Source organism: Drosophila guanche, unplaced genomic scaffold, assembly GCF_900245975.1.
Source record: "Drosophila guanche unplaced genomic scaffold, DGUA_6, whole genome shotgun sequence".
In the NCBI taxonomy this organism is placed as follows: Eukaryota; Metazoa; Arthropoda; class Insecta; order Diptera; family Drosophilidae; genus Drosophila; species Drosophila guanche.
Genome location: NW_022995749.1, coordinates 757,853 through 783,167, shown reverse-complemented (window position 1 = coordinate 783,167; position 25,315 = coordinate 757,853). Strand labels below are relative to the sequence as shown.

Here is a 25,315-nt window from a genome sequence, read left to right as displayed (position 1 = left end):
TTTATCTTACAAGACGTCGATGCTGTAGTCGTTGTCCTTGTCTGCTTTCGTCTAATGAGATTTTGGCAAATTAAATGAGATCGAAAATGAAGCGACGCAACTTTGCAGCCAATTTAAATTTAGCCCGCAGAACCAGACAGGAACTGGGAGTGGCAGGGAGAGGGGTGCATCGGCCTTGGCGACTCCTTGACTCAGCAATTATCCACACACACAAAAAAGGAGCCAAAGAAATGCTCAGCGGCATAATGAGCGGAAGTCAAAGTCAAACAAGAGTCTCACCTGTCAGATTTTGGGGCAGCAGCTGGCAGCTGCCACCTGCCACTTGCCACGAAGGTGTCAAGTGGAGCCATTAAAGCAGAGAGCAGAACCCCTCTCTGGCCACTCGAACAAACAAAATCAACGACTCATTGAGCCGCAGCACCTCAAACGAAAATGAAATCTCGAGGCACACAACCTTTAAGCACCCTCGCCAGGCCTCAGACACAGACCGAGACGACAGCTCTGCAGGATTTGGATTTAGATGTGAATGTGGCTGGGGCTGTGAATGTGTGGGGGGTGTAAGGGGACAGCTAAGCACGAAATGAAATCATAAATTCAATTTGATTTATTCAAGTTATATTGGTGGGGACTGACTGCCGCGACCAACCGTCTACAGATTCAAATGTGGCCAAACGAAAAGCTTTTCTTGTCATCAGTGAGGAGGAGTGTCCTCCGCCTCCGCTCTCTTCGGCTCTCGTTCGTTCGTTGAGTGCTTTTAAATGCCGTGGCAGCAGCCGAAACGGCTCAGTCGATTTCTGTCGGCCGTGCCATAAACACTGTTCAGCTACAGTTATAGTTACAGGAGACCAGCAGCAGCCATCCAGCCAGCCAGCCAGCCAGCCAGCAGCTCGACGACGACATTAATCGCATCGTGTGACAGACTCCAGAGTCCAAGAATCGCGCGCGCTCTTCTCCGCTCGTTTCTTCTTCTGCCACACACTGATTACAGTTATCCGTTTCGCGCTTTATCGCTTGCCCACTTTGGTGCTTTTTGTTTGCATATTTATGTTGATTTAAACCCCATCCGTTACGGTGTGCAGGATCCAGCGGGGATCATCGACGTGTGCTGCGGCTGCCTAAAACTCAAAAGACAAAAGTGAACTTCAAATCAATTTTTGGAAAGCTTTTAACTCGCAAACGTAAATATTCAAAATGGAACTTGAGAATGCATTTAGTTATGAATTCGTTTTTGGATTGCCTTGTCTGTGTGGTGCACACTTGAGTTGTGGGGTTTTTGATGGTTTTTTTGCTCGAAATAAATTGTTGAACAATTTCAGAATAATACTAGGGAATTAGCCACCTAACTGCACTCAACCCAAAGAAGAAATCTCAGAAAATAGTTGAATCACTGATTGTCAGAAAAACGTACTTAAATTGCGAATTCCATAAGCCATCAGAGGTTCTGGGCAGCTTCTGCCGGTCACTATTGACTCCTCAGTAGGTTAATCCCAGACTAATAGCAGTCTCCGCTTACGAGTTACATTGAATAAGTGAATGACAGATAAAAGTACTTCTACACATGCATCTGTATACACACATTGTAACCCTGGACTGAGTTTACTGATTTTCCCAGGACAACAGAGAATGGAAATCTGTGCATTGAAAGGCCACAAAACGATTTCGATGAAGGCAATTGTTAAGGGACTTATGTACAACTCAGTCATTGTTCGGTTAGCTGCAACAAACGATAGATACATTCACGCACGCAATAAATATTGAATGCAAAAATACATGAGAGAAAAGCGAGAATTGTGATGGAAGTTATGATGTATCTACGTCCTAATTGGAGTCAATGTCTTTGGAGACTTTCAATTTCCGTCCGTTGGGACCGAGACTAGATTGCAACGCCTGTCCCTGATGGCTGACAACTTTGACAACGGTCGCCCTTTGGCCTCAAGGACATACCGTCCCACCCATCGATTCATGGCAGTTCATGCTAAGACTCCCAGCTCAAGACTAATCGAATGCGTGTGAGAGCTGTGCAAAGAAGGCTTAAGCCCCACAGGGACACAGTATAGCAAAGGGATACAAAAGTCTTTTCGACTCCTGCAATTTGCATGCAGCTAACGTGGCATGCGGCAAATCTCTAAAATATTGAAATGTGCCCCGTTCTGGGCAAATAGTGGGGCAGCAGTAGAAATCGGTTGCCAGCTTGCCACCAGGTGATAAGCAAACAGAACTGAATAGATAGGGGAGTCCATGAGTAAACACACAACCAGTCACTGGGGGAAGGGAACCCAACCCTTGCTTTTTGAGGGACACTAAATCAAGGCCCAGCACTGCCATCAGGTAATAGAGAGATAAAATGTGATACGTGTGGAAAGTGTGCTCAAAAAACGAGGAGTAAACTTTGCCAAATAATGTGGCAGCCACTCACTCGTCTGTTTAGGACCTTTACGCATAAATTATTTATTCATTTGCCGTCGCCGGGTTTTTTATATGCATCATTAAAATTTCCTTTTGGGTTACCTCAAAAGCAGAACCAGGACCAGGTCTCGGTACATCTCAATGGTTTTCTCTTTTTTTTTTACTATTTTTTTTAGTATTTTATAATGAGCCTTCATCTCGAGGCGACCTTCCGCGCTACTCACATGGTTTTCCCGTCGGCTTTGAGCGGTTTTCCTTTTTCGAATCCATCCTCCAATGAACAACCAACTGGGGGGCGGGCATGGTGTGATGTGTGGGATCCGTTGAAAATATTTATTTATTTCTCTTTGTGTTATTTTTCTGGCATTTGCACAAAGATTTCTTTCCGTTTTGCTAGTTTTCATTGTACTCTATTCAAATTGCTGCTGCATGAAGCCCATCCTTGCGTATGAGCAACATTTGCGAGGGGGTTTTTTAAATCCAAAACTCGAAACTAATTAGCAGCGCCCGGTGCACACGGTCCTTGTTGTTTTCGAAGGCTTTCCCCAGTCGCCGCGTGTCCATGTCATGTGATATGAGAAATATTGTTAGAAAAATGCTGCAACTTTTTTATTACATCAACTTGACGGCTGCCAAGTGAAAACTTTTCACGCAGCAGCAGCAGCAGCAGTGGCAATGGCAGTGGCAGCAGCAGGGTAGCGGGCTTCGGAAGGATGTAAGCTGCGGATGGCCTCTTCTTTAATTTATATTTAGTTAACGTTGAGATGCTGCTAATGAGTTTGCTGATTAAAAATAAAGAGTGCCGCCCTTTGATGTGCCACCTGCATTAAGTGGCTTTAATATCAAAATTCTACAAGGTGCAGGGCAGGGAAATTGTGATGGAAAACTCGTCTCAACTTTCAAGCCCAAGAAACTCTGTACAGTCAATCAATTAGCGCCCAAGCTTGAACTCATTTCCCCTCAGCTGTCGCCCGGTCCATCAAACGGCTAATCAATCGGGACAGGGGCAAAACTTTCCCTTACTTGATTATGATTTTATGCGCCAAGGGAGCGGAAACTACGCCGATTTCAATAAAAATCACAAACCGAACTCTTAATGAGTGGGAGGCGGGAAAAGCATTCCGAGCCATTAGCCGTGAATGATACAGAATGATAATTAGGCCAGACAGATAAACAAACCGCAGATAACCCATAAAGAACGATGAGGTGGCGGGCATCCTCCAAATACACATTGCCAATCGAATTTATAAATAAACAAGGCTGAAACGGGGAGTGGCGTCAGGTGTGCCCAGCAAATGGCAAATGCAAATGGCAAACAAAACTCAATTGGAATTTCCCATTCATAGTTCTGGGAAAAATGTTGTTCTTCTCTCTGATTTTTGTTTTGTTTTTCTCTTAAATTTTGACTTGTTTTGTCAGATGTTTGCGAGATGATTTCATTTTCCCAGTAAAGGAATTTCATTAATCTTTGTTGCACGTTCCATGGGCATATTAAAAAATGTCTTTTGTAGAGCGAAAATATCTTTAAAAACATATCCCACATAAAAGTGAAACGTGAAACATGCAACAAGCTGGGGGACGCTCGAGCAAGTGGGCCACGACAAGGCTAAGGGACTAGCGTCTCGAGGTTGACTTACACACACATAAATCTTTTCATTCATGTGGGGCCACAATGAGCCTGAGACGCTTGTCCTGAGAAAGAACTAAGACAAAAGCTGTACCTACTACAGAAATCAAGTTTAAGTGTAGTTGAAGGCGGAAATGGGGGCCTCACATAGATACACACCGAGCAAAAGAGCCAAAAGAGAGGTGTATATGTGTGTGAGTGTATTTTATAAATCAGGAACATTCGCCAGGCAGCTCGCTGGCAGTTTTTGGCTTAAACAAGTGCAATTATTTTAATGCACTTTTGACTTTTGACATTGCCAGACAAGACCTTAAAGCAATGTTCAAGCGTTTCAGTCATTGTTTTAACACACAAAAACACACAGAATACACACAACTACAAACGTTGAACGGCACTTGGGCGGAGAGGACTCCTGCAGTGGCGTCTGCCAAGGTCATCCATCCCTGCAGCTGAACTTGACAAAAGATTTTTTGCCTCTGCTTTAATTTTGCATGCAATTTTCATTTCGCAAGAACGCTTTTACTTCAGCCCAATGCAATTTTCCATAATTTTCACTTTGCCAAAGGTTTTCTGTTAACCCTTCAACGGCTCTTTGTGGGGGAGCGATTGTAAAAAATTGAAATTTATGTTTCAGCGCACACGTGAACCGAGCGGGCATGTGGGAGTGGGAGTGGGAACAGGCACAGAAATGTTGCCAACGTCACTGGCCCACGCACTCTGGGGTGCCATTTGACTAACCTCTAACCTATACCCAGCCATAGACAGCCTCAAACCAAACCCTTTTTGCCATGTATCCCATGTGGTCCATGTACCCATCTGCCCCTGGGGAGGCCCGTGCATGCCTTGCCTCTCGCTCCTTGCGTCATGGCCCATTTGTTCTTGTTTTATTCCTACGCTTATCCACGCCCAAGTATTCTTTTTTTCGACAGCATAAACAAATTTCGCAAATGTGCGCATAAAACTTTCGAAATTGCAAAAATGTATTTTATTCCACAATAGACAGGGGCAGAGGCAGAGGCAGAAGCAGAGACAGAGACCGCCAATAGGCTCACACACACTCTTACTCTCGCTCTTATATGACATGATGTTTCCTTTGTGCTGGCATTTTGGGTGGGAGTTCTGGTATCCCGTCTGTCATCATGCCTTTGTCTCTGTCTCTATCTGCGGCTGTCTGTGTGTCTGTGTTTTGTGGCTCGGCGCCTGCTAATTTAATTAAGACTCAAAGACTCTCAGGACTGACAGTGTGCAATGTGTGGTAAATCTTTCAAAGTGTACTGCCAGCCTGCCTGACAGACTAACCGACACACAGACAATAAACAAATATAAAATATCTTTGCGGCCTTTTATCGCCAGCCATAAAGCAGAAGCGTTTTGGCCACACATTGCCCATACGACACGTGGTGCTGCCGGTTGAGTTTGCTGTGCCAGTTGCTGCACTTTCATTTCATTTAACGCCTGCTCCTCGGCAAACATAATTTGATTGATTGATACAGCCCGGGGCTTAAAAGTGTAAGCTAAAAATAAGCTGATAAATTGACTTATTACAACTTAAATCGACAAAAAAGGCAAGTCCTGACCTCACCGGAGGTAAATTTTTAAGTAAATTTGTGGAAATTATGCACACACGTACGTGGATAAAAACCAGACAGGAAGGCAGGAGATGTATTCACTGTGGTGTTGGTGGCTGGGCTTTTATGGGTTGGCGGAAAGAAGGCATTTCATTAATATTAATTGACCAATTCAAAGGGACAGCGCAGCAGCACAAAGAAATGGTCAATTGGGCCATGACAGGGCACGAAAGGTACGAAAGTCATTTAGCAGCGGCAGCCTTATTTATGGCAGTTACTTCCTGGGGCAGACCAGACGACAAATGAGCACAAATAAATACGAAAATATATACATTTAAATAGCCCAGCCCTTAAAAGTCACCAAAGACCCAGCACAGAAATCAAACGAACGAAGGGAAAATATAGAAACTGCCACAAACATTGACGGGCCTGCAAATGACGAGTCCACGACCCGGACCCAGAGAAGGCAAATTATTTTGCGTGAGAGGCATAATTAAAAGTCTGCTAATAGGCGGGTCAGAGGCCCAACCTCTGGACATCACACGCACCGCAAGTGGTCGCCGAGTACATAAATAATAAGCCCCCGCCAGGCTTAGGGCCGAACTTTCGCCTTAACTTTATATTAAAGGTCTAGTCGGGGCTTTTTCCCACTGAAGTGAATTGAATTTGTTCTGCTATCGGTCCCTGTAGGGGCTGCATTAGTTTTAACGAGTACATACATTCATTCAATTCCGTTCACCTTCCATTTGGCATTGCGAAAACTTATCAAAACTTCTGTAGCAAAAGCTGTTAGTGTTGTTATTGCTTGTCGGGCTGGGTTCCTGCTTTGGCGAAATGTCAGCGCCCAGAGCCATTTTCGCTTGTACTAAAAGAACACGGGAAAAAAATGAAAGAAAAAATAAATATTACTCGTACATTGATGATTGAAAAATCAGCCCTTCGAAAGGGTCTCTGCAGTTATGGATGCTTGAAGCAGAAGCGGGACGGAAGCGGTTTATAAGGATCTCAAAATATAAATTAAATTCAAGGGAAAATGGTATTAGGAATGCAGCGAAGTTCGAGCTTATTCCACAGAAAATTAATGCCACAAAAGAATATAGGCAAAAATAAACATTTAAAGCGGTGGAAACCTTAAAGTTTACATTGATATCTTTTGAGAAAAATTGTGTAAATTATTACAAAGCGCAAAGTAGCCACGTTTTGGGCGCTTTGAATTTTTAACAATGCATTTCTTATGTATTTTTTGATACTCTAAGTATTCCAAATTACAATCAAAAGCCATTGAAATGCCAGTATAAATATTTTCAATTATTTAAAAGTGTATTCAGAGATTCGACCTGCAAAAGGGAAGCCTCGTTTATTGCTTTTCAATTCATTTTTTTACTTTTTAGCTTTTTTTTTTCATTAAATCACTTCGAGGGCTTGTGTCAGGTTTTGTTTCGATGTAATTGAATTTCTTCCCCCTCCGACCCGAGCCGGCTCAGCTTATAATTAAGTATACGTGCTGTAGGCCAGGCTGTCCCTGTCGTCCCGTGTAATGCATTGGCATTAAAGCCATTAGACAGGATACAGTCTGGCCATCGATACTGGGAATTGCATTTGGCTTTGGCTGACAGGAAGTGCAGCACGGGACGGGGCAACATTAATCATCTGTCAGTGGCACACAGTGCTCCAGATTAGAGACAAAAGAAGCGACCCTCAAACTTGGGTCGGGCTTATATTGGATGTGATTTTTTGTGTGTTTGTTTGCTTGGCAAATTCCCACTTGTGGGCCACTCACACACGCACAAAAGGGCAAAAAGGCGACAAGTTTTTGGCTGTCCACAGACCGTCAGGATGCTCTCTCCCGCATTCATTCTGGGTAGCCAGGCATTTCATGCCCAGTCAAGCGTCTGATGGCCCGCCCTCTCAATTTATGGCAGGCAATTTGTTTCTCATGGGTTGTGGGATATGGCTGGATGGATGGATGGGTATTTGTCAGTGCCAGGAGCCATAGAACATGCGGGGAAACAACTTATGACAAGTGATTGCCCAGTGGATGGACCGATAATCTCAACTGTGTGCACAGACAAGGCACTCCATTCCCAGTTGCACTGACAGCCGTTGGAAATATGCAAATATCTTTCTCTCTCCGAAACAGCGCAGTGACTGCATACCGAATCAGTGCAGCCATCATCAAGTGAGTGAGTTAGCTCTTCTCTATTCCATTTCGAGGTTGAACAGGGTGTACTAAAGAGCACTCGAATGAGTAACAGCGCAATGGTGGCGGTGGCCATCTGCTGCATTCTCGTACTGCTGGCGGTGTTCATTGTGATCATCATTGTGGTTGGGCAGACCATCGAGGAGCCCAAATGAGACATGCTCCAGCTGGGACCTGGCAACTTCCCAGATGGATAACAGAGGCCCCCCAATTGTTAGTCAATCAGCATCGCCATTTAGCATCGTCATCAGTATCATCATCCGGATAAAACAGAGCAACAGGAAATGGCAACAGAAGGAGATCAAGAGGAGGTGCAAGAGAAGGAGAAGGAAATGCGTCCCATCGTCAGTATCCATTGGCTGTGATGTGAAATTTTTAGAATATGTGAAGCAAAAATCAATCGAGAAATCAACCAAAATACCAAAAAAAGATCACGCATCGTTAAATACTCTATCCCCGACTCATGTTATAGTAAAATGTTTCTGTGTGTAAAATAAATGTATATACGAGCAAGAGCTATAACTATACACATAAACACACAAAATATATAAAGATAACTAAACGATAGAAATATATACCATAGATATATGTATAAACATAAATACGTACATACTATATATACAGATAATATATATTGAAATATATATAATTATGATTATGTGTGTAACCCAACCGTCGTAACGTTGCGTTCGTTTTTTATAAAAGTGTTGTTAACAAATACCGATTTTTATTGATGTTTTATTGATGTTGAATACAACGTATATACATACACATATACATACCTACATACACGAAAGTGAAATAAGTTTACATTCGAAGATTATTGTCCAGCGATGTCGAAAAAATTGATGAAAGCGAAAGGTGGAGCAGCGACAATAGAGAAAGCAACCAAAGAGCTCAATTGTATGTAAGATCATATCAAACTGGGATGGATGTCAGCAATTGCACTTGTTAATGGCTCAGCAAAATGGAATGGGAATTGGAATGGCTCTAAAGAAGTTATGAATTATATAGAGGAGATATGCATTTTATATATCAAACAACTTTTGGATAAGTTTTACGTGTATTATATGTCTACCTAGAAGTAGCCAACTCTTTGATGTACAACAAGCTACATGCAGATCTAAGCATCTGCACATATTATCAACTATAACTATACGATAAACCCTAATGGAAATCGCTGTTGAATCAATCATGTAAATTTCGAAAGCCAATTTAACGGAATTAATGCAAAACGTGCGCGCGCGCTGTAAACAATACGAATTTAACCGGAGTTCCACTTAATTTAAATGCCAAACTCAACAAACACACAAAAACCAACCAACACACGAGCGAGCTGCATTAATTAACTTATCAATTAAATACGAGTGTCAACAGCATTTACCAATTGTCAATCCCCAAAACAGCTGTGCAGCAGCAGTAAGGTAAGCAAAGAAATATTTAAATCTTTAAAAATGCATTGAAAAGTGGAGGAGAAAAAAGGACACACATGGGTGTTCAATTTGAGTACTCAAGTTTGCACTTGTGTGAATCTCTCGAGAACACAGAGCTTAAAGCAGCTACAAGTCCTCTGTCACACTTGCATCCCACATAGCTGAATCCTGGGACAAGCTAAGACTATGTTCCCCCGTATCGACAGCTGCACATTTCCCACTACTAATAAAGTTTTATTGGTGCAGACGGCTGTCAATTTGATTAGAATTGATATGCTGCTGCCCGACAACTTTGGGTGCAGTCGGAAGGCCACCCGAGATCCCTGCCCGGGGGCCTTTGCCTGGGTAATTTTATGCTTTCCAGCAAAAGTCAACTTGAAATGTATTTCCATCCGAGTTCGCATCAAGTAATCATAAAGTGATGGAAATTCAATTTACACAATATTAAGCGAGGCAAAACGGGGAACACCCACACCCACACACGTGTGGGTAGAAATGTTTTTCACTCTCATGTCGGGTTAAGAGGAGGTGCTCCAGTTTTTATGTTTGTGTGGTTTATTATTATGCAGATTAGGCCAAGTTTGCTGCGGCTTTGCCTTTACCTTTACCTACTTGATTCTGGGGTACACATATACATTGCTGTGTGTGTGTGCACATACCCAACAGACCCACACCCACACCCAAAGCCATATGCAAATTACGCTTCCTTTTGAGCTTTTGCTACCTTTTTGTGCTGGGGGAATCCGAAACACGTATTTATGGGCACAGTAGTCAATGGCTTGATGGCACATGTCACGTTTTATGACTGGAATACTGCCTCCGCTACTGGAAATGTCTTCTTTCACAATTTGCAATTTGAATTCGCATGTTTATGAATTGCTTATGGCAAATTAATTGACCAAGACACAGAGTAGATTGCGGCGCGAAAGAGGTGATTGTCGTTTACCTGCAAGTGAATCGGAATCGGACTCCTGAATCCTGCATCCAAATCCGACAGCGCGCAAAGCAATTAACCAAAAGGAAATTGCTCAATTAGAGAAGCGAAATCGAAAACAAACTCAAACACAGACACAGGCTAGAAATTGTAGCAATGCTCAGCTAGTAAATGCAAGGATATTCGTATATATACTAAGTCTGAATCTAATTCTCCTTCTCCCTCGTTGATGGCTTATACATAAGTAGAGCAGAGCAATTTTTGTTCGTTCTTCTTTCATTTGCATGATGAACATTTTACAATGGCAAAGAGATAGCGTCGAGAATTGCATTCAGCGACGTGTAAACTGTAGATAGTGGATGTCCAGGCGGCAGTGTTGCCAATAGAAAGATAGAGAAGAGAGAGAGAGAGGGAGAGATTCGCTGCCTAATGGCTCGAAATTTAATGCACTTTTGTGTAATGTAGCAAAAGCAAAATTTTGGCTGACCCATGGATTTATTACGGCACGTCATGTCCCCATTATTGACGCACACAATGTTGACCAAAAAAAGCCAGAATGGCCCTCGAAAACGATGACGAGTCAACTGTCAATTAATCAATTCGGACTGCCTTCCAGCGGCAGTGTCTGGGAAGGCTGGGACATCAGTTTAATGTCCGCCCGTTAGGAGCAGCACCTCGGGCCAGTTGCCATCACAAATGCTGCCATTTTTAAAACCAAATTACATTTGTGCTTTGCTGCTAAGCCGTGGAGAATGATTCGACAGCAAACACAGATTTGTTCCAGTCACCCACAGAAACACACTCACACACAGTCCGTGGCACATATTTTATTATTATTTGTTTGTGGCATTTGTCAGTGGGTGCCTCGAAGAACCTGAAGAGTATATACATTTTTTATTAGCAGCAGATAAGTACTTCCTTTTATCACTAGTCAGAATATTATGTGGTAAAAACAAGGTCTGTCAACCAGACAACCTTTTTTGACAACGGAAAACCTTTAAAATGAGTTAGAAATTTAATTTCCTTGCCACATTTGATCAAATTTCGGTTTTATTTGAAATTTTTATTGCATTTTCTTTGATGTCTCATAGCTGGACATTGAAACAACACATTTGCTAGGGTATCAAACGCCTCACCTTCCCTTTGCCTGCTTCGTAGTAGCATTTGTCTGTTGCCTACTTTTCGGGCGTTTTGTGGCTGACTGTGGCCGTGTCGTTGCGCATTTTAATGCCGCCAACGAGTCGGCTCACAGATTTATGGCCATTTATTGAGCATAAGTGTGGGCAATTTATGAAGCAGCCGTTACTACGGCTCCTACAGCTGCTGTCTGCCCACTCTAAAATGGCATTTTAATAAGTAGCTAAGAGCTGTAGCAATTTCGTGTGTATCTGTGCGTTGAAATGGAGATTTATAAACCGCCTCTGAGGCAGTCGAAACTGCCGTATGTCAAACCCATAAATCTCCCACAGAATCTTGTTTAGTTTATTGAATTATCAACGGGCGGATGTGCCGCTTGTCCGTGTCTGTGTCTGTGTGGCATGATATTGTCTGACATAAAACTAAAAGAAATATCAAACACGTGCGCCTTTAGACACAAGGTGTGGGTTGGGGGCTGTTGTGGCACTTATGTAAATAGGTTCTCCCCTAGCCAGGCCTAGACCCGCAGCCACAACCACATGCCGCTGAGGAGGTTTCGCTTTATTTATAGTTTTATTTGTCTAAGGTTTGCTGGAGCGGCATTAAAATTTGCTCCGCTTCGACTTATCTACATCTCGCGTGTTTCCAGCCCCACCCTCCCGTCACACACATTTCCACTTAATTTTCCAGACTCATTTAAATACATTTGTTTTGGTTTCTGCTCTTTGGGCATGCCAAACACGTTTCTCCTACGTCACATCCAAAACAGCAAAATAATCACAGAGGAAATATATTTTGTTGTTCACACACAATTATGAGAAAAATGTCTTCTAAATGAGTGCAGAAGTCCAGTGAAGAAACTTTTCAAAATAATATGTACCGACGAGTAGGAAACTGTTGACAGGACGACAGCAAGCCGCAAGGCCACACACTCTCAAGGAGACGGCAAACGGAAACCCATGGAATGTTGCACGCTGGAAAACATGCAACAAATTATACCAAAAACTTAAAGCTGTGCCAGGCTGTGAGGCTTCAAAAGAATAATTTCAATGTCTAAAATCTTAACATTGACAGCAGATGCGGCAGTTGCTCATGCTGCGGCAGTCACAAAAGTTGCTGCAGGGAGGGGTACGGCGAAGGGGCACTAGATCAGGGTTGCAGGCCACTTCAGAGAGAGAGAGAGATGGTGGCCACCCGTTGAGCGGCTCTTGCCATCCGGCGATGTGCACTTGGCATCAATCAATAATTGCCCATTGAAGGCAGCTGCTGGAAGAGCAGTCGCTTTGGCCTGTTGGATGTGCCGCCCCACTGCTCGAGCCCCCTGCTCCTTCCGTCTGTACTGGCGGTGGCATTGCATGCCATGATTGATTAGCAGCATGCAACACGAGGTGCTTCAGCTGAAACCCGACTAGACAGCATAATATGACGCTTATTGAATCGAGTCCTTTCGGTATCCTTTCGCCTTTTGCCTTTCGTTTTCCATGCCATGGCCACAGCCACAGGAGCAGTGTCTGCATTGTATCTTTGGAATCGCTGCTGCTGCTGCTGTGAAGCACTGAAGGCTGCTGCACGAGTGGCAGGCAGTCCCCTCCCGCAATCCCTTTGATTGCCTCCATGTCCATTATGTCAATTTCTCTCTCTCTCTCTCTCTCTTCATTCTGTTTTTAATTGCATCGCCTTATTGACCCCAGTTGTCGTCTCTCTTTGTATTGCAACGCAGCAGAAAGTACTTTCATTAACTTTCATTGAAATTTTTTACGTGTACATGTATACTACATATTAACTACATATTAATTCATATTGACTTACGCCTTTCCCTGTTCATTCTCTCGTTGCAGGTACGTACGCAAGATCCAATCAAAAGCGTGAGTAGTTTCCAGAGCCAATTTTATTATTATTATTACGAGTATTTCCACTTATCGGCAAAAAGTTTGCTTCGACCTAGTTGAAGTGCTCCTCCCCCCTTACCCAATGGCAGTTATCAAATTTCATTCCCAAAAGAGACTCACAAATAGTGCAAGTGGCAAGTGCAGGCCAAAAAGATTTCAAATTATATATTAAGGTACGGGTCGTCGAGTGCTGGCCCAATGTTGGATTCCCAATTGCCCCTAGAATTGATTCCTATGCGTGACATAAAATAAAGAATATCAAAAGTAACTCCTAAGATATGGCTACTTATCCTTTACCATGTTACCCTTTACTGAAATCCACTTAAAAATCGCGAGTTATTCGAGCTTATGCGTAATTATAATTAATTATTAAACCCATTCGCCAAGGCCCCCCATTAAAGTGCCGAGCCTTGCCATAATCACTCGAATTTAATCACCCATTTAATTGGCAATAAATTAGACACAATTTACCTGATAGCTAACACAAATATGCACTCAGGTCCCGTGCAACATAATATGCATAATTATGAGGCAAAACCAAAGCCAAAACCATGACAGGCAGCTGTGTCGAAGATGCTTATCCTAGTCGTGAGAGCCCATCATCGTCCTGACTTCCCACCTGTCCCCGTCTGCTCTTCAGCTCCTCTGGCTTAATCAACGCACTTTATCGCCATGATTTTATTCCTGGGCCAAAATAAACTATTAGGAAAACTCATTTTCATGAAAATCCACTTTAATTGCTATTGCCGTTGCCGTTGCCGTTGCCATCGTCCTGGGAGCGGCACGCCATCGCAAAATAAAACAACATAAGGTGCTGGTGCCATCATCTCGGGCGGGTTTCGTGGTTCTGGTCTGGTTGTGCTTGTAAACTTAACGCAAATTGTCTGTAACATGAGCCCCTTCGACTGTGGTGTCAGACGGGGGTGGAGGCATGCCGAGGCTGCGGAATGAGAATGGAAATGTGGAAATTGGGGGCCTGCGGTTTGAGCATGAGGGAGAGCACGGACAGGCAGGCTCAGCGGGCAACCGTGTAAGTGCCAACAGCAGTGGCAGCCATTAAATTTTCAAGAAGTGTGCACTCGAGCAGGAAACGCAGGCAGACACTTTCTGGGGGAGACAGAGACAGCCCTGGAGTGGAGAATGGAGGCCTAAGTAGAGCCTGCCGTAGACAGACAGACCCACTAAAGATTATATGTGCAAAAGGCGACAAAAGTGTCACCTCTGAATGCAAAGCAGCAGCAAAAGAAAAGAAAGTGATTTCAGCATCCCCCCAAACTCTGTTCAACAAAATTCGCAATGGGCAAAACTTTAAATCGGAGCAAACTCTTGATTTTAGTTGGCTTAAAGCTGCGCTCCATTGTTTGCAAAAGTTTCCTCCAACAGCAACGAAAAAGTTGATTTACTCGCAAAAGAGTTCAAGTTTTGTTGGAGCAAAGTTTAGCTGATATTCCGACAACGTGAAAACAGAAATTGCCATTAATTATGGGCAGGGGGAATCATCAGAATGCTAATTATGAATTCCAGTTACGGTTAAGGTCCAATCGTTAAATAATTCTGCTGCTTAGAAGATAACTCTTCATCTAAATGGTTAAAATGATGTTGAAATTCCAGAGAATTATTGAGAAATCTCTTCGCTGTAGCTTTGTCGCCTGACAGCACATGTGTGGGAAAGTTTTGGGAATTGTGGAGACACACAAACCCTCTGGGCTGTATAACATCTTCGTCATGGCCATTATTATGCGCTTGTGTCTCGGTCTCCCGACGTTTTGTGGCACGCATCCTTTGGGCGCAATTTGTGCTACACACCAAAGTTGTGGCTGCACCCAAACCTCAGCTCCATTCAGAATGATCTTCCCTTCCCTCACGTGCCGATTACAGCTGCTTAGTCTGGCGATAAATACATTTAGCAGAACACAATTGAAACGAGGAAAGTGCTGCCGCCATTTGGCAGCTTCTCAGTTTGTTTTTACAATACGCAATTAAAATCTGGTTGCAGTTTTTATGCATTGTTCTGCTGCTCGGCATGGCAACCGCGTCCTGGCCAGTGGCACACACAAAAGGTGTAAATTAACATAATGACAGGGGATGGCGTGTTGGGGTGGGATGTTGTGGGGTGGCAGTTGAACAAGAATACAAATGCCACACCGGAGGACAACACGGCCGAGCGTGGCGGAACACAACAAAAATATTTATGACTGAATGCAAATGGCGTCTGCATAAAATTTATTGACACTTTACTGCGCATTGTCATTCGACGGAGGGGCGGTGGGGGCGGTCTTTGGGATTTGGCTCTGCCAGTTTCCGGTTACCAGCATTCTGGGCTGCTGCGGTTGTCATTGTTACCGCCCTGGCTCCGCCCAGAGTGCTGCTTTTGCTGCTGTACGCAGGCCTTGGGGCGCTGCACGCAACGCGAGACCCACCCACACTCGAATCCTTCCATGTGTGTGTGTGTGTTTGCGTGTAGTTACTGTGCATGTGTGTTTGTGTTTGCCACACAAATCCGCTCTCATTTTAATGAGCAAACTTTTACACGGAACGCCATTTATTTTGCTGTTTTTCAAACTGCATTCCACACAAAACGTCCTCTCACATAATTAAATTAAAGAGTTATGGCTAGAGGGATTATCAACTAGATCGCTGGCACCGTGACAACCGAACAGCTGTTGGGATGTTAGCAACTGCAGAATATTCGGTGCATTCTGGGCATATTTATGATCCAGCCACAAAACAAATGCCATCGGAGCTCGCTAGCCTAAACGGATTGCCATTGGGAAGCATAAAGACGAGAATTATGTGGGAATTGTGTGTCAATAGTTTCCATTTACCACTCTGCCAAATTTGATTTTCACCACAAAAAGAAACTACAAATGTTAGACAACCGCAACTGCAACGTGGCGCAGCAGGGGCACCATCCGGGCAGCCACAAAAGCCAGAATAAAACCCGATGCGCTCATTTATTATGTGCTCCAAACTGAATTTAATTTAATTGGAAGGGAGTGCCCGCAAAGCATTGGTAAATGTTCTGCCAGAAGCGTAGAACATTTCATAGCAATTACATTCGATGTCCATCAAAATGTAGTCCATAAAGAACGCTGAAATCTGAAGGAAGGCTAAGGCTTTAAGGCGGAAAGTTTTGGCAGGGGATTTCATAGTCTGTATGCAGGAAAAGCTCTGAATAATTTCCGCTGGCTTAGGTACACACCCACCCGCTCTCTCTTTCTCACTCTGGCTTGCGCCTGTGGAGAGTACATGGATTTCCTTTTTAAGTTGCATTATCAAAGTTGATAATAACATGTTAGCCACAGCCACAACCAAACTTATTTGATGGGAGCTACAGTAGTGGGAGACAAAATAAACGAGCATTAAGACAGCTTGTCATAGAGTCGAGAAGCGCATTTCCATGTTACACAGTCCCCTAGTAAATCATAATTCAGCGCAATTGTCATGCAAATCGAAATCATTAACATTGTGTATGTATATTTGTCTCCCACCTGCCACACACCACCCACCAATCCACCCACCACTTGACTACCCAACTACTCCCCTGCAGGGGCAGGCATTGCTCATTTAGAGCCATCGTCTGGCGGTGATGGCGAGCCTTGGATGCAGCCCGTGGTGGCATATTTGGAGGTGTCGTCGCGACCCACGAAATCGCCAAGTAGGTGGCGTCTTGTCTCTCACTGTCTCTCTCTCACTCACGCTCTCTCTCTCTGTCTCTCACACACTCTCTTGCTCTCGATGTGTATCTTTGTGTGTGTTCCTGTACGTGTGTGTGTGTGTATGTTGGGTTGTGCGTGTGTGTCTGTGCCAGTAGTTAGCAGTTACATTTTAGTGTCTATCCCAGTAGTTGAAAGTTATCTTAGTTGACAAAACCTCCCATCCAAACCCCACCCAATCGCTTGCTAGTTGTAAATTGCAAAAACACACACACAGATACAGACACACACACACACACACAAAGCTACACACTGAGATGCTCGTATGTTGTTCTGCCGCTTCGTTCTGTATATGTGTATGTGTTTTGCATTGCTCTGTGTGCGTGCGTGTCTATGTCTAACCACTTAGCAACAGAATCCTTAAAATAAAACGACTTATCAATGGCCCAACCGCCTGCAAACTTTGCCGTTTGTTCTCTCTCTCTCTCTCTCTTTCACGCTCTCTCTTTCTGCAGAGTGTGATCAGACATTTGTGTCGCGGATTGGTGGGCCTCAGAATGGCACCTTCTCGGCCCCGCTGCTGCACAATCATCGCAATCATTCGCGCCAATGCCTCTACACTTTCCTAGCAGGACCTGGCCAGCGTGTCGAAGTAGTTTTTAAATCGTTTAGTTTAAGAGGAAGTCCACCAGAGTAAGTTAACAATAATAGTTGTAAATTCTTATTAAATATTTAATATTTAATTCAATTTCTGCAGCGGTTCGGCCGTCGGTGAATTACCAAGGTAAGTCCTAGACAATTATCAATCAACTAAAACAAAAATAACCTTTTGTTTTTCTCTACTTCCAGCTGTGTTCATGAGTACATGGATATTTACTCGGAGGTGCAATCGTCAGAGCCTGCGGAGCTTATCAATTCACCATTCGGTGGTCGGTATTGTGGCTCCATACCGCCGCGTCGTCGCATTTCCATGTACCGAGCCGTTGTCATTTCATTTTTTAGCAACAAGAACGTGTCCACCGACCTGTTCGAGGGCACGTTTAGGTTTATAAATGCATGTAAGTAGTCACTCAAGTGATGCTCAACTAAAGGCTGATAAATAACTAAACTTATTGTGATTATTCCTTGATAAAAGCGGAATATGAAATTGGCATACCCATTGCGGGATCGCCATGTTCCTACACGATAACGCCGAGCATGAGTGTGAATAAGACCGGTACGCTCATATCGCCAACCTATCCAGGTGCCTATCCGAAGGATATGTCGTGCACATATCAGTTTCTTGGTGAATCGAATCAGAGAGTTAGATTAGAGTTTCGTGATTTTGATCTATTTTTTGGTGGACCACAGTGAGTACCTCTAATGACAGACACCATCCCACCACCACCCGCTAACAAGTCAAGATCAAAGCAAGTTCTTCTCAGAGTTTGCTTTGATTGGCAGCCACACACCACACACACACACACACATACCAACATTCTTAATCTGTAATCTGTATCCACAAATTTACTCTCATTCGACTATAAAATATCTCTAAACAAAACCCAATTTTCTATCTATCCAATCCACCTATAAATTTACCTGAAAATAAAACCCGAACAACATGAAAACAGCTGCCCATTTGACTATGTGAAAGTGTACGATGGCCCAGATAATTCGTCAGCATTAATCGGTACATATTGCGGACAGCAAAGAAACTTAGTTTTGTATTCGAGCGAGTCGAGCCTTTTTGTTCATTTTTATACGTTACCGCGCACCGCAAATACCCAGAATCGTGGCTTTAAAGGATTTTATGAATTTAGCGAGGGTTTTGTTAAATTAGATTTTATACGTAAGTACCCACTACATGCTACCCATCTAACTGCAATTGTTTTATCAATCATTTCAGTTGTAAACAATCCCCACTGGCAACCATTTTGTGCGGTCAGCCGGGTGTGTGCTGCATACTTTTAGGCGCACACGCCACAAAATGGTTACCAGAAAGCTGAGCATTTAACAGCTATTTGTATGTGCTTGTTACCACCCTTTCCACCCTGGCTTTGTTCCTTTTTGGTGCATTTTTTGTTTGCTTTTGATTTCCCAAACCAATTGAAACAACAAAACTCTGAACAAATTTTTAACCTTCCACAACAACTTTCTCTCTCCACTTCAAAACGAATCTCTGTCTCTCTCCTCTACGCTATCTGATGTACTCTGCTCTCTGCTCTACTATAATCTGAACTGATCTGACTGCTCTTTCAAAAACACTGCTAAACAATTACCAAAATGTAAAATGCAACAACAAATTACTACTGTACATCAGGTGAAAATGATGGCATTCACATACGTGGCTCAGAATGTGATCAAAAGATTTTATCGAAAAAGGAGTCGACCGGCTTTGTGCTCTCCCCAAACTATCCCTATCCCTATATACCAAAAACTGTGTGTAGGTGAGTAATCAACAGAATGGGGGAAAAGGAGAGTTACATTTTTAATGGGGTTCATCATCGATTAGATATTTCATCTATGGCATGCAGGATGCACAGCATCTGGAGCGTGTGCGCCTCGAGTTTACCAGCACTTTCAACATACCACAAGTTAGCCACAAAGACAAGAGCGAGTAAGAGCATTTAGCTAAGCAAAAACACACCTGGAAGCATAAGTAATCCATGAACTATCTTCCAAACAGATCCAACTGCACGGATGGCTATCTGAAGATCTATCTGAAGGGGCAGGAGACTGCCGATGCCTACGACAAATTCGACTATGAACTTTGTGGCAATGAGACGCAGCGCGTGATCAGCGAGGGGCCGCGCCTGGCCATGGTCTTCAGTTCGGGAGAGCTGCAGGGGCGTGGCTTCAAGGGCAAGTACACCTTCGAGACGGAGTACAAGATACCCGGCACCGCGGCCCCGGATGGCACCTGCAGCTTCACGTACGTGAGCAGCTCGAAGAAGCGCGGAGAGCTAAACAGTCCCCGATATCCCTCCAACTATCCCTCGGACACGAACTGCTCGTATCTGTTCCTGGCCGAGGCCAATGAGCAGGTGACGATTGTGTTCGATCACTTCAAGATCAAGGCGGACAACAATGCAAATGCCACGGCTGGAGCGTATGGGTAAGCAGCCTCCAGAGTACACTTTTGGGAATTGAATCTAACACTGATTGCCTTGCAGTTCGGGCGCCTGCTTTGAGGATTGGCTGGAGATGTATGTCGTCTATCGGGACAACAACGATCGCCTGCTGGGCCGCTACTGTGGCCTGACAGCACCCGGACCCGTCGAGAGCCCCCGCGGCGCTGTGGGGCTGCGCATTACGCTGCACACCGACCAGGAGAGTGTGGCCAGTGGCTTCAAGGCGCGCTACTTCTTCGAGTCGGCCAAATCGGATGCCGGGGACTGCGGCGGCAACTTCAGCAATGAGGACTCGGGCATCATCACCTCCCCCAACTGGCCGGCGGGCTACAAGGCGCCTGGTCGTGGCCTGGCCTCCAATGCCTGCAATTGGGTGATGACCGCTCGACCCGGCTACAAGTTGTCCATTCACTTTGAGCAGTTCGGTCTCGAAGGAGATCCAGCAAGTGAGTTTACAATTCAATCCATGCCGTATACGTTTCTACAACTGTTTTACTTTCAGATCGCGGCTGTCCTGCAGCTGTGCTGAGACTGTGGATGAATGTGGACTCTGACCAACCGCCGATGGAGCTGTGCGGCGAGAAGCCGCCCATCGAGTACTGGCACTACACCTCCACGGGCCAGACGGCGCGCATCAGTTTCACCACCAGCGACAAGACCGTAGGTGCACAGGTGAGCCATGGAAACTTGAATACAAATAGGAATCCAAACTGACATTCTACTCAATTTGTTTAGGGCTTTCGCATTGTGTGGACTGAGATACAGGACTCGGGTCCGGGTCCGCCATCTGTGGGCCTGCACTGCGAGTCCACGTACCACTTTCAGTGCGGCGCCGGCTACTGCATCTCGGACAAGCTGCGGTGTGACGGTGTCAAGAACTGCGGTCCCGGCGACGATAGTGACGAATTGCACTGTGAGTCGTGAGTGAGTCGAACGGTTCAGTTCAATTTTTATTTGCCTCCTTTGACTAGGTTTACGTTTACGTTTCCGTTCTCGATTTTATTTCGTGTTTGTGTTTCCCCAGTGTCCATGGGGACAAATAATTGTAACTCGTTTCATTTCGTTTTTGGTTTTTGGTTTGATTTTTGCCCGCTCATGGACTGCTGGACTGGAATGGGTCCTTGAGCAACATTCTTGTGTATAATATATTTTCCATTAAAGTTTATGTTTTCGTTTTGATAAGCAATGAAAACTTGAACCCGACGAAACACTTGCAAAAACGTTAATCACTAAAAAACTACTTGATAATCCATATACTAACTTAAAAAAAATACCAACTAAAAATACATACAATATCGAGGCCAAATCAATCTTCTCTCTCTCTCTCTCTCTCTAACTCTCTCTAAGTATAAACATTTGCACCTACATAAGTACTCGTAAATTTTAAGTAGCTGTTTTTATGTTTTATTTCATTTCAATGGCCAGACTTTTGTACATACTTCCTGGTTAGTTTAGGGTGCTCCACGATCCTCTGACCCAGCCATTAAGCCATGCATACATCTTACACTCTCTCTCTCTCTCTCCATACTCTACTCAATATATAATTCAATATCTCTTCCACTTGCTAGCAGTATTCACACACTCGAACACACACCGCAAAAAACCCACTCGTATGGCATCCAACACTTTCAGTCGCTGCAAATTTCTAAAGCCACGCCCACACTAAAACTCTCACTCTCTTTCTCTCTCTCTATCTCTTTCTCCTCTACATGTCTAATTCTACCTATATTTCTCTCTGTTCTTTCTTTTGTCTACCAATAACAAAAAATATGTAAACATCTGTACGTAAATTTGAAATCGAAACCCCCACAACCTAACCCTTTGGTGACACAGGTGACGCCAATTCCACGCATCTGCCCACATTTCTACAGACACTTGTTTTAGCAATTATGGCATTAGTGTTTAATACGTACAACTAAACAAAATAAAACCTGAGAATCAGTAAGAAAATCAAAATTTTCAATTCGGAATTGCAAGTGCCACGAAAATCAAAAAATTATTATAAAGAAAAGAAGAAACATTCTGCTAGCAAGAATTTTTACTCATTTTTTTCCAAATAACAAACGAGGCGAACCAAAACCAAATATTAACTCCAAACTAATACCTAAGCTATAAAAAAAAAGAAATACTCTGTCTCTATCTCTGGTCACATTTAACACGTGAGTTCTGCATAAGCTTGTCTACCAAACCAATCAATCGTTAAACACGTCCACGTTCAAATCCACGACACGCCCACAAAGCCCACGCTCATGACATGCACAATATTCAATCCAAGTAAAGTTTCACTAGAACTACCCTTACAACTTTTACCAAAGACGCCAGCCCCAACCCTGGTAGATTGTCTACAGCCGAGATCATCCGAAGTTTTCCCTTTTGTTGCATCTTTCATTTACCATTTCGATCGCATTGTGAGAGTGTTTGATTTGCTCCGAGTTTTTGTTCTGTTCACCGCATGTGGTTTTCCCTCTTTTGTTCTGGCTTCTTTATGTTCTGCACCTTTCCGCTCAATACCGCACTGCATAACACAGAAGTATGTGTATATAAATATATCTTCCTGGTGCCTAATTATGATAAACTGAACTGTCTAACCTAATCCTAAATCTAAAGGAATCCGAATCCACTGCACAGGCACACAGACACATCCACAACAGAACAAGAACATCAAGTTCAGAGTCACAAACCACATGAAACACACACACACAACTTCTCCTCTAACTAGAAATCCACACAAACACACACACATAACTAATATTAATATTAATATTAATATTAAATTATTAAAGTATTCCCTTATATGGACTAACAAATGATCTTTTCTATGCTCTTGCTCTATCCCAACCCCACCTTAACAGGTACCACGGAAGCGGCCGAGGCGGATCACGACGTTCTAATTATAATAACACTAATCGTCGTCTTGTCCCTAATCTGTCTCCTATGCACACTCTGTCACTCCAGAAGAAACCGTAGGAACCATGTGCGCCAATTAGGACTACATCGGAATGCGCACTACGACTCACAGACCAGTGCAACGGGTAAGCCGAGTGGGAGTGGTGCGAGAATCCCTTTCGCAGGGACTAACCCTTATATTTTGTTTGATTATTATGCTCTTCTAAGGTTTTCTTTGATTTTGGTTTTTCTTTATAGTATTTTTAGTTTCCAGGTAATTTGGTTGATTTGAAAACCTCTTTCCTTATTATTTTCCTCGACTAAAACTTTCCCATTTTGGCTTTCCAGCGGGTCTCAGCTCCAGTCGGAGGCATTTGCAGAGTGGCGGGGCTAGCATAGCGGGCAGTTTGCATGGCATCAATAGCGGTAATCTGATCATACCACCCGCCCCATTGCCACCGACGAGTGTGCCACCGCCGCCACACATATGCATTGCCGGTGTGGACATGGGACACGGCCTGATGTCCAACGGGGAGGATGACGACGATGATGATATGGACTTGGACGAGGACGATCTGGTTGCGGACATCTTCATCAACGATGTGCATTTCGATGAGGACAACATTGATCATGTCAACCAAATGGCGAACGTTTAACGATGGTTTAGAGCATTTTTAGGCATTTTTATCGTGACTTTCAGTTTCGGTTTTAAGACGCATTTAGACTAAGGCTAACTAGGTAAATGGCGAACATAAGAGCAACTTTGCAGAGCAAGTGAAGTAGTTTTACGTACATATAGTGCATACACTGGTACGCAGATACACAGAGAAACATACGTACACACGGACACGTGGACAAGATAAACGATAACTGGACAGAACAGAGAACAGAAAACATAAACAGAAACAGAAACAGTAATTCAAAAGTTAACAATACCTAAAAGACAAGAAATTATGCAAAAATGCGAATTGATTAAGACATAAATTTAATGAGCAAGCCAAGCGCGAAGGAGTAGTAGAAATTAGAGGATGGTGAAGAAAAAAAAAGTAGTGCGAAAATGTTGTAGTTGCGATTAACAAGAGATTAGCCGGGCGCGTTTCAATAGCAGAAAGTAAAACGAAGGATGGGAGGGAAGGAAGTAACAAACAAATAATAGCTACATTTAAATATACTATATTATACATACACATAGCGAAATACGTATGGCAGGAGAATGTGAAAGAGCGGAGGAGACGGACAGTAGGAGTGTAAAAAGCGGGAATTAGAGGAAGTGCCGGAAGTACGATCATTTTCATAGCCACAAGAGACCGCAGACAAGGGGAAACCAAAACAAAAACCAAAAAATAAATAAAAATAAAGTTGTTGATTTTTATATTTGATACGAGTAATATTTAGGTAAAGCATAAATTGAATTAATTATACAACAAATGCGAGACGATGGAGCGTAGGCGCAAAATAAATGAATACACATTCTCGCGAACCGATAGATAAACCAATACAGAATAGAGGCAGCAGCAAAACACACACTAAAGGGCATAAAACAATAATAATTAACTACCTAAACATATGCGCATGACATGACTCCTTATTTACACATTTTGTACGTACAACAAAGCTTCGACACTTGAAGGCTACACACAAATCAAACAAACATACAAAACAATGAAACAAAGAAACAAAAACCGCAGTGGCAAGAGACGAGCGAAAAATGCATAAATAAAAAAAGAATTAGTGACTATCAAAACTGTATCTTCCAGCAAAGAATAAAAGCGCAGAGTTAAATAAAGCTAGATCGAGGAGTTTATAAGCGAAGCAAATTAAATAAAAACATTAATTAGCGGCCCCAAAAAAATGGTAAATGGATTCGAGAAACGAACGGAGAAGCGGAATGGAAATGGGTTGGGAAAACGGGATAAATTCGGGAAAAAGATTTTTGTCTATTTAAGCACATTTTTATAAACATTTAAGGCGAACAAAATATTTATAAAAATGTATACGCTAAAGGGAACGATAATAATAAAATAAATTATACAAGAAGCTAAACAAAAATTAACTAAACACAAATCCAAACTCGAGGAATCAATTTCAAATTTAATTTCCTTTTGTGCCAAATCCAGATTAGGCAAACGTTTACATCAACTATTATTATTATTCTATTATAGTGTTATATTTTATTGTATTGTAATTATTTCAGTGTATGTATATTTTGTACGGTTTTGTTCAGTCAGTTTCCTCCGTTTTGGAGCTCTCTCAATCGATAGTAAATTCCCTAATGTTTCGTAAAGTAAAAAAATAAGTATTGGTTTCATAGCGCACGTACGTTTTGCAACAGAAAACAGAAAACAGAAAACTTTCGAAATTAATGAAAATGGCTTAAATCAGCGAAGGAAACTTAAAACCGTTTAACGTAAAAACCATTTATAATAAACGTATGTAGGTGTTACAAATGCTAAATTAATAAAAATA

At 43.1% G+C, this 25,315-nt stretch overlaps 2 protein-coding genes across 10 annotated transcripts in view; both read left to right on the top strand.

Annotated features, from left to right (window-relative positions):
* Positions 1 to 24,708, top strand: part of LOC117585704 (tolloid-like protein 1) — a 39,781-nt gene extending 15,073 nt beyond the window's left edge. Inside the window, exons 1-15 of one of the 9 annotated variants that reach the window (XR_004573933.1) lie at positions 16,831 to 16,852; positions 17,366 to 17,543; positions 17,608 to 17,634; positions 17,700 to 17,908; positions 17,986 to 18,199; positions 18,464 to 18,681; positions 19,153 to 19,279; positions 19,345 to 19,449; positions 19,519 to 19,947; positions 20,006 to 20,409; positions 20,466 to 20,635; positions 20,699 to 20,883; positions 22,816 to 22,995; positions 23,108 to 23,123; positions 23,198 to 23,300. Coding sequence is in view for 6 of the 9 variants with exons in the window: in XM_034275331.1 (XP_034131222.1) it covers positions 13,144 to 13,170; positions 17,366 to 17,543; positions 17,608 to 17,634; positions 17,700 to 17,908; positions 17,986 to 18,199; positions 18,464 to 18,681; positions 19,153 to 19,279; positions 19,345 to 19,449; positions 19,519 to 19,947; positions 20,006 to 20,409; positions 20,466 to 20,635; positions 20,699 to 20,876; positions 22,816 to 22,995; positions 23,198 to 23,505 (2,774 nt within the window). In the remaining 3 variants the exon portion in view is untranslated. Of the gene's footprint in view, positions 1 to 13,143; positions 13,171 to 16,829; positions 16,853 to 17,365; positions 17,544 to 17,607; positions 17,635 to 17,699; positions 17,909 to 17,985; positions 18,200 to 18,463; positions 18,682 to 19,152; positions 19,280 to 19,344; positions 19,450 to 19,518; positions 19,948 to 20,005; positions 20,410 to 20,465; positions 20,636 to 20,698; positions 20,884 to 21,796; positions 21,894 to 22,815; positions 22,996 to 23,077; positions 23,124 to 23,197 lie in introns of those variants that run through there. The other 8 variants (XM_034275333.1, XM_034275331.1, XR_004573932.1 and 5 more) reach the window with 8 other exon arrangements.
* LOC117585714 lies at positions 802 to 8,378 on the top strand. The gene is made up of 2 exons (XM_034275352.1): positions 802 to 1,178; positions 7,742 to 8,378. Exon 2 carries the CDS (start codon positions 7,846 to 7,848, stop codon positions 7,954 to 7,956), a length of 111 nt encoding a protein of 36 aa, XP_034131243.1. The 5' UTR covers positions 802 to 1,178; positions 7,742 to 7,845; the 3' UTR covers positions 7,957 to 8,378.
* Positions 24,709 to 25,315: the final 607 nt, after the last annotated feature.

Coding starts and splice junctions, on each gene's coding strand:
- LOC117585714 (XM_034275352.1), top strand. CDS start 7,846: ATGAGTAACAGCGCAATGGTGGCGGTGGCCATCTGCTGCATTCTCGTA.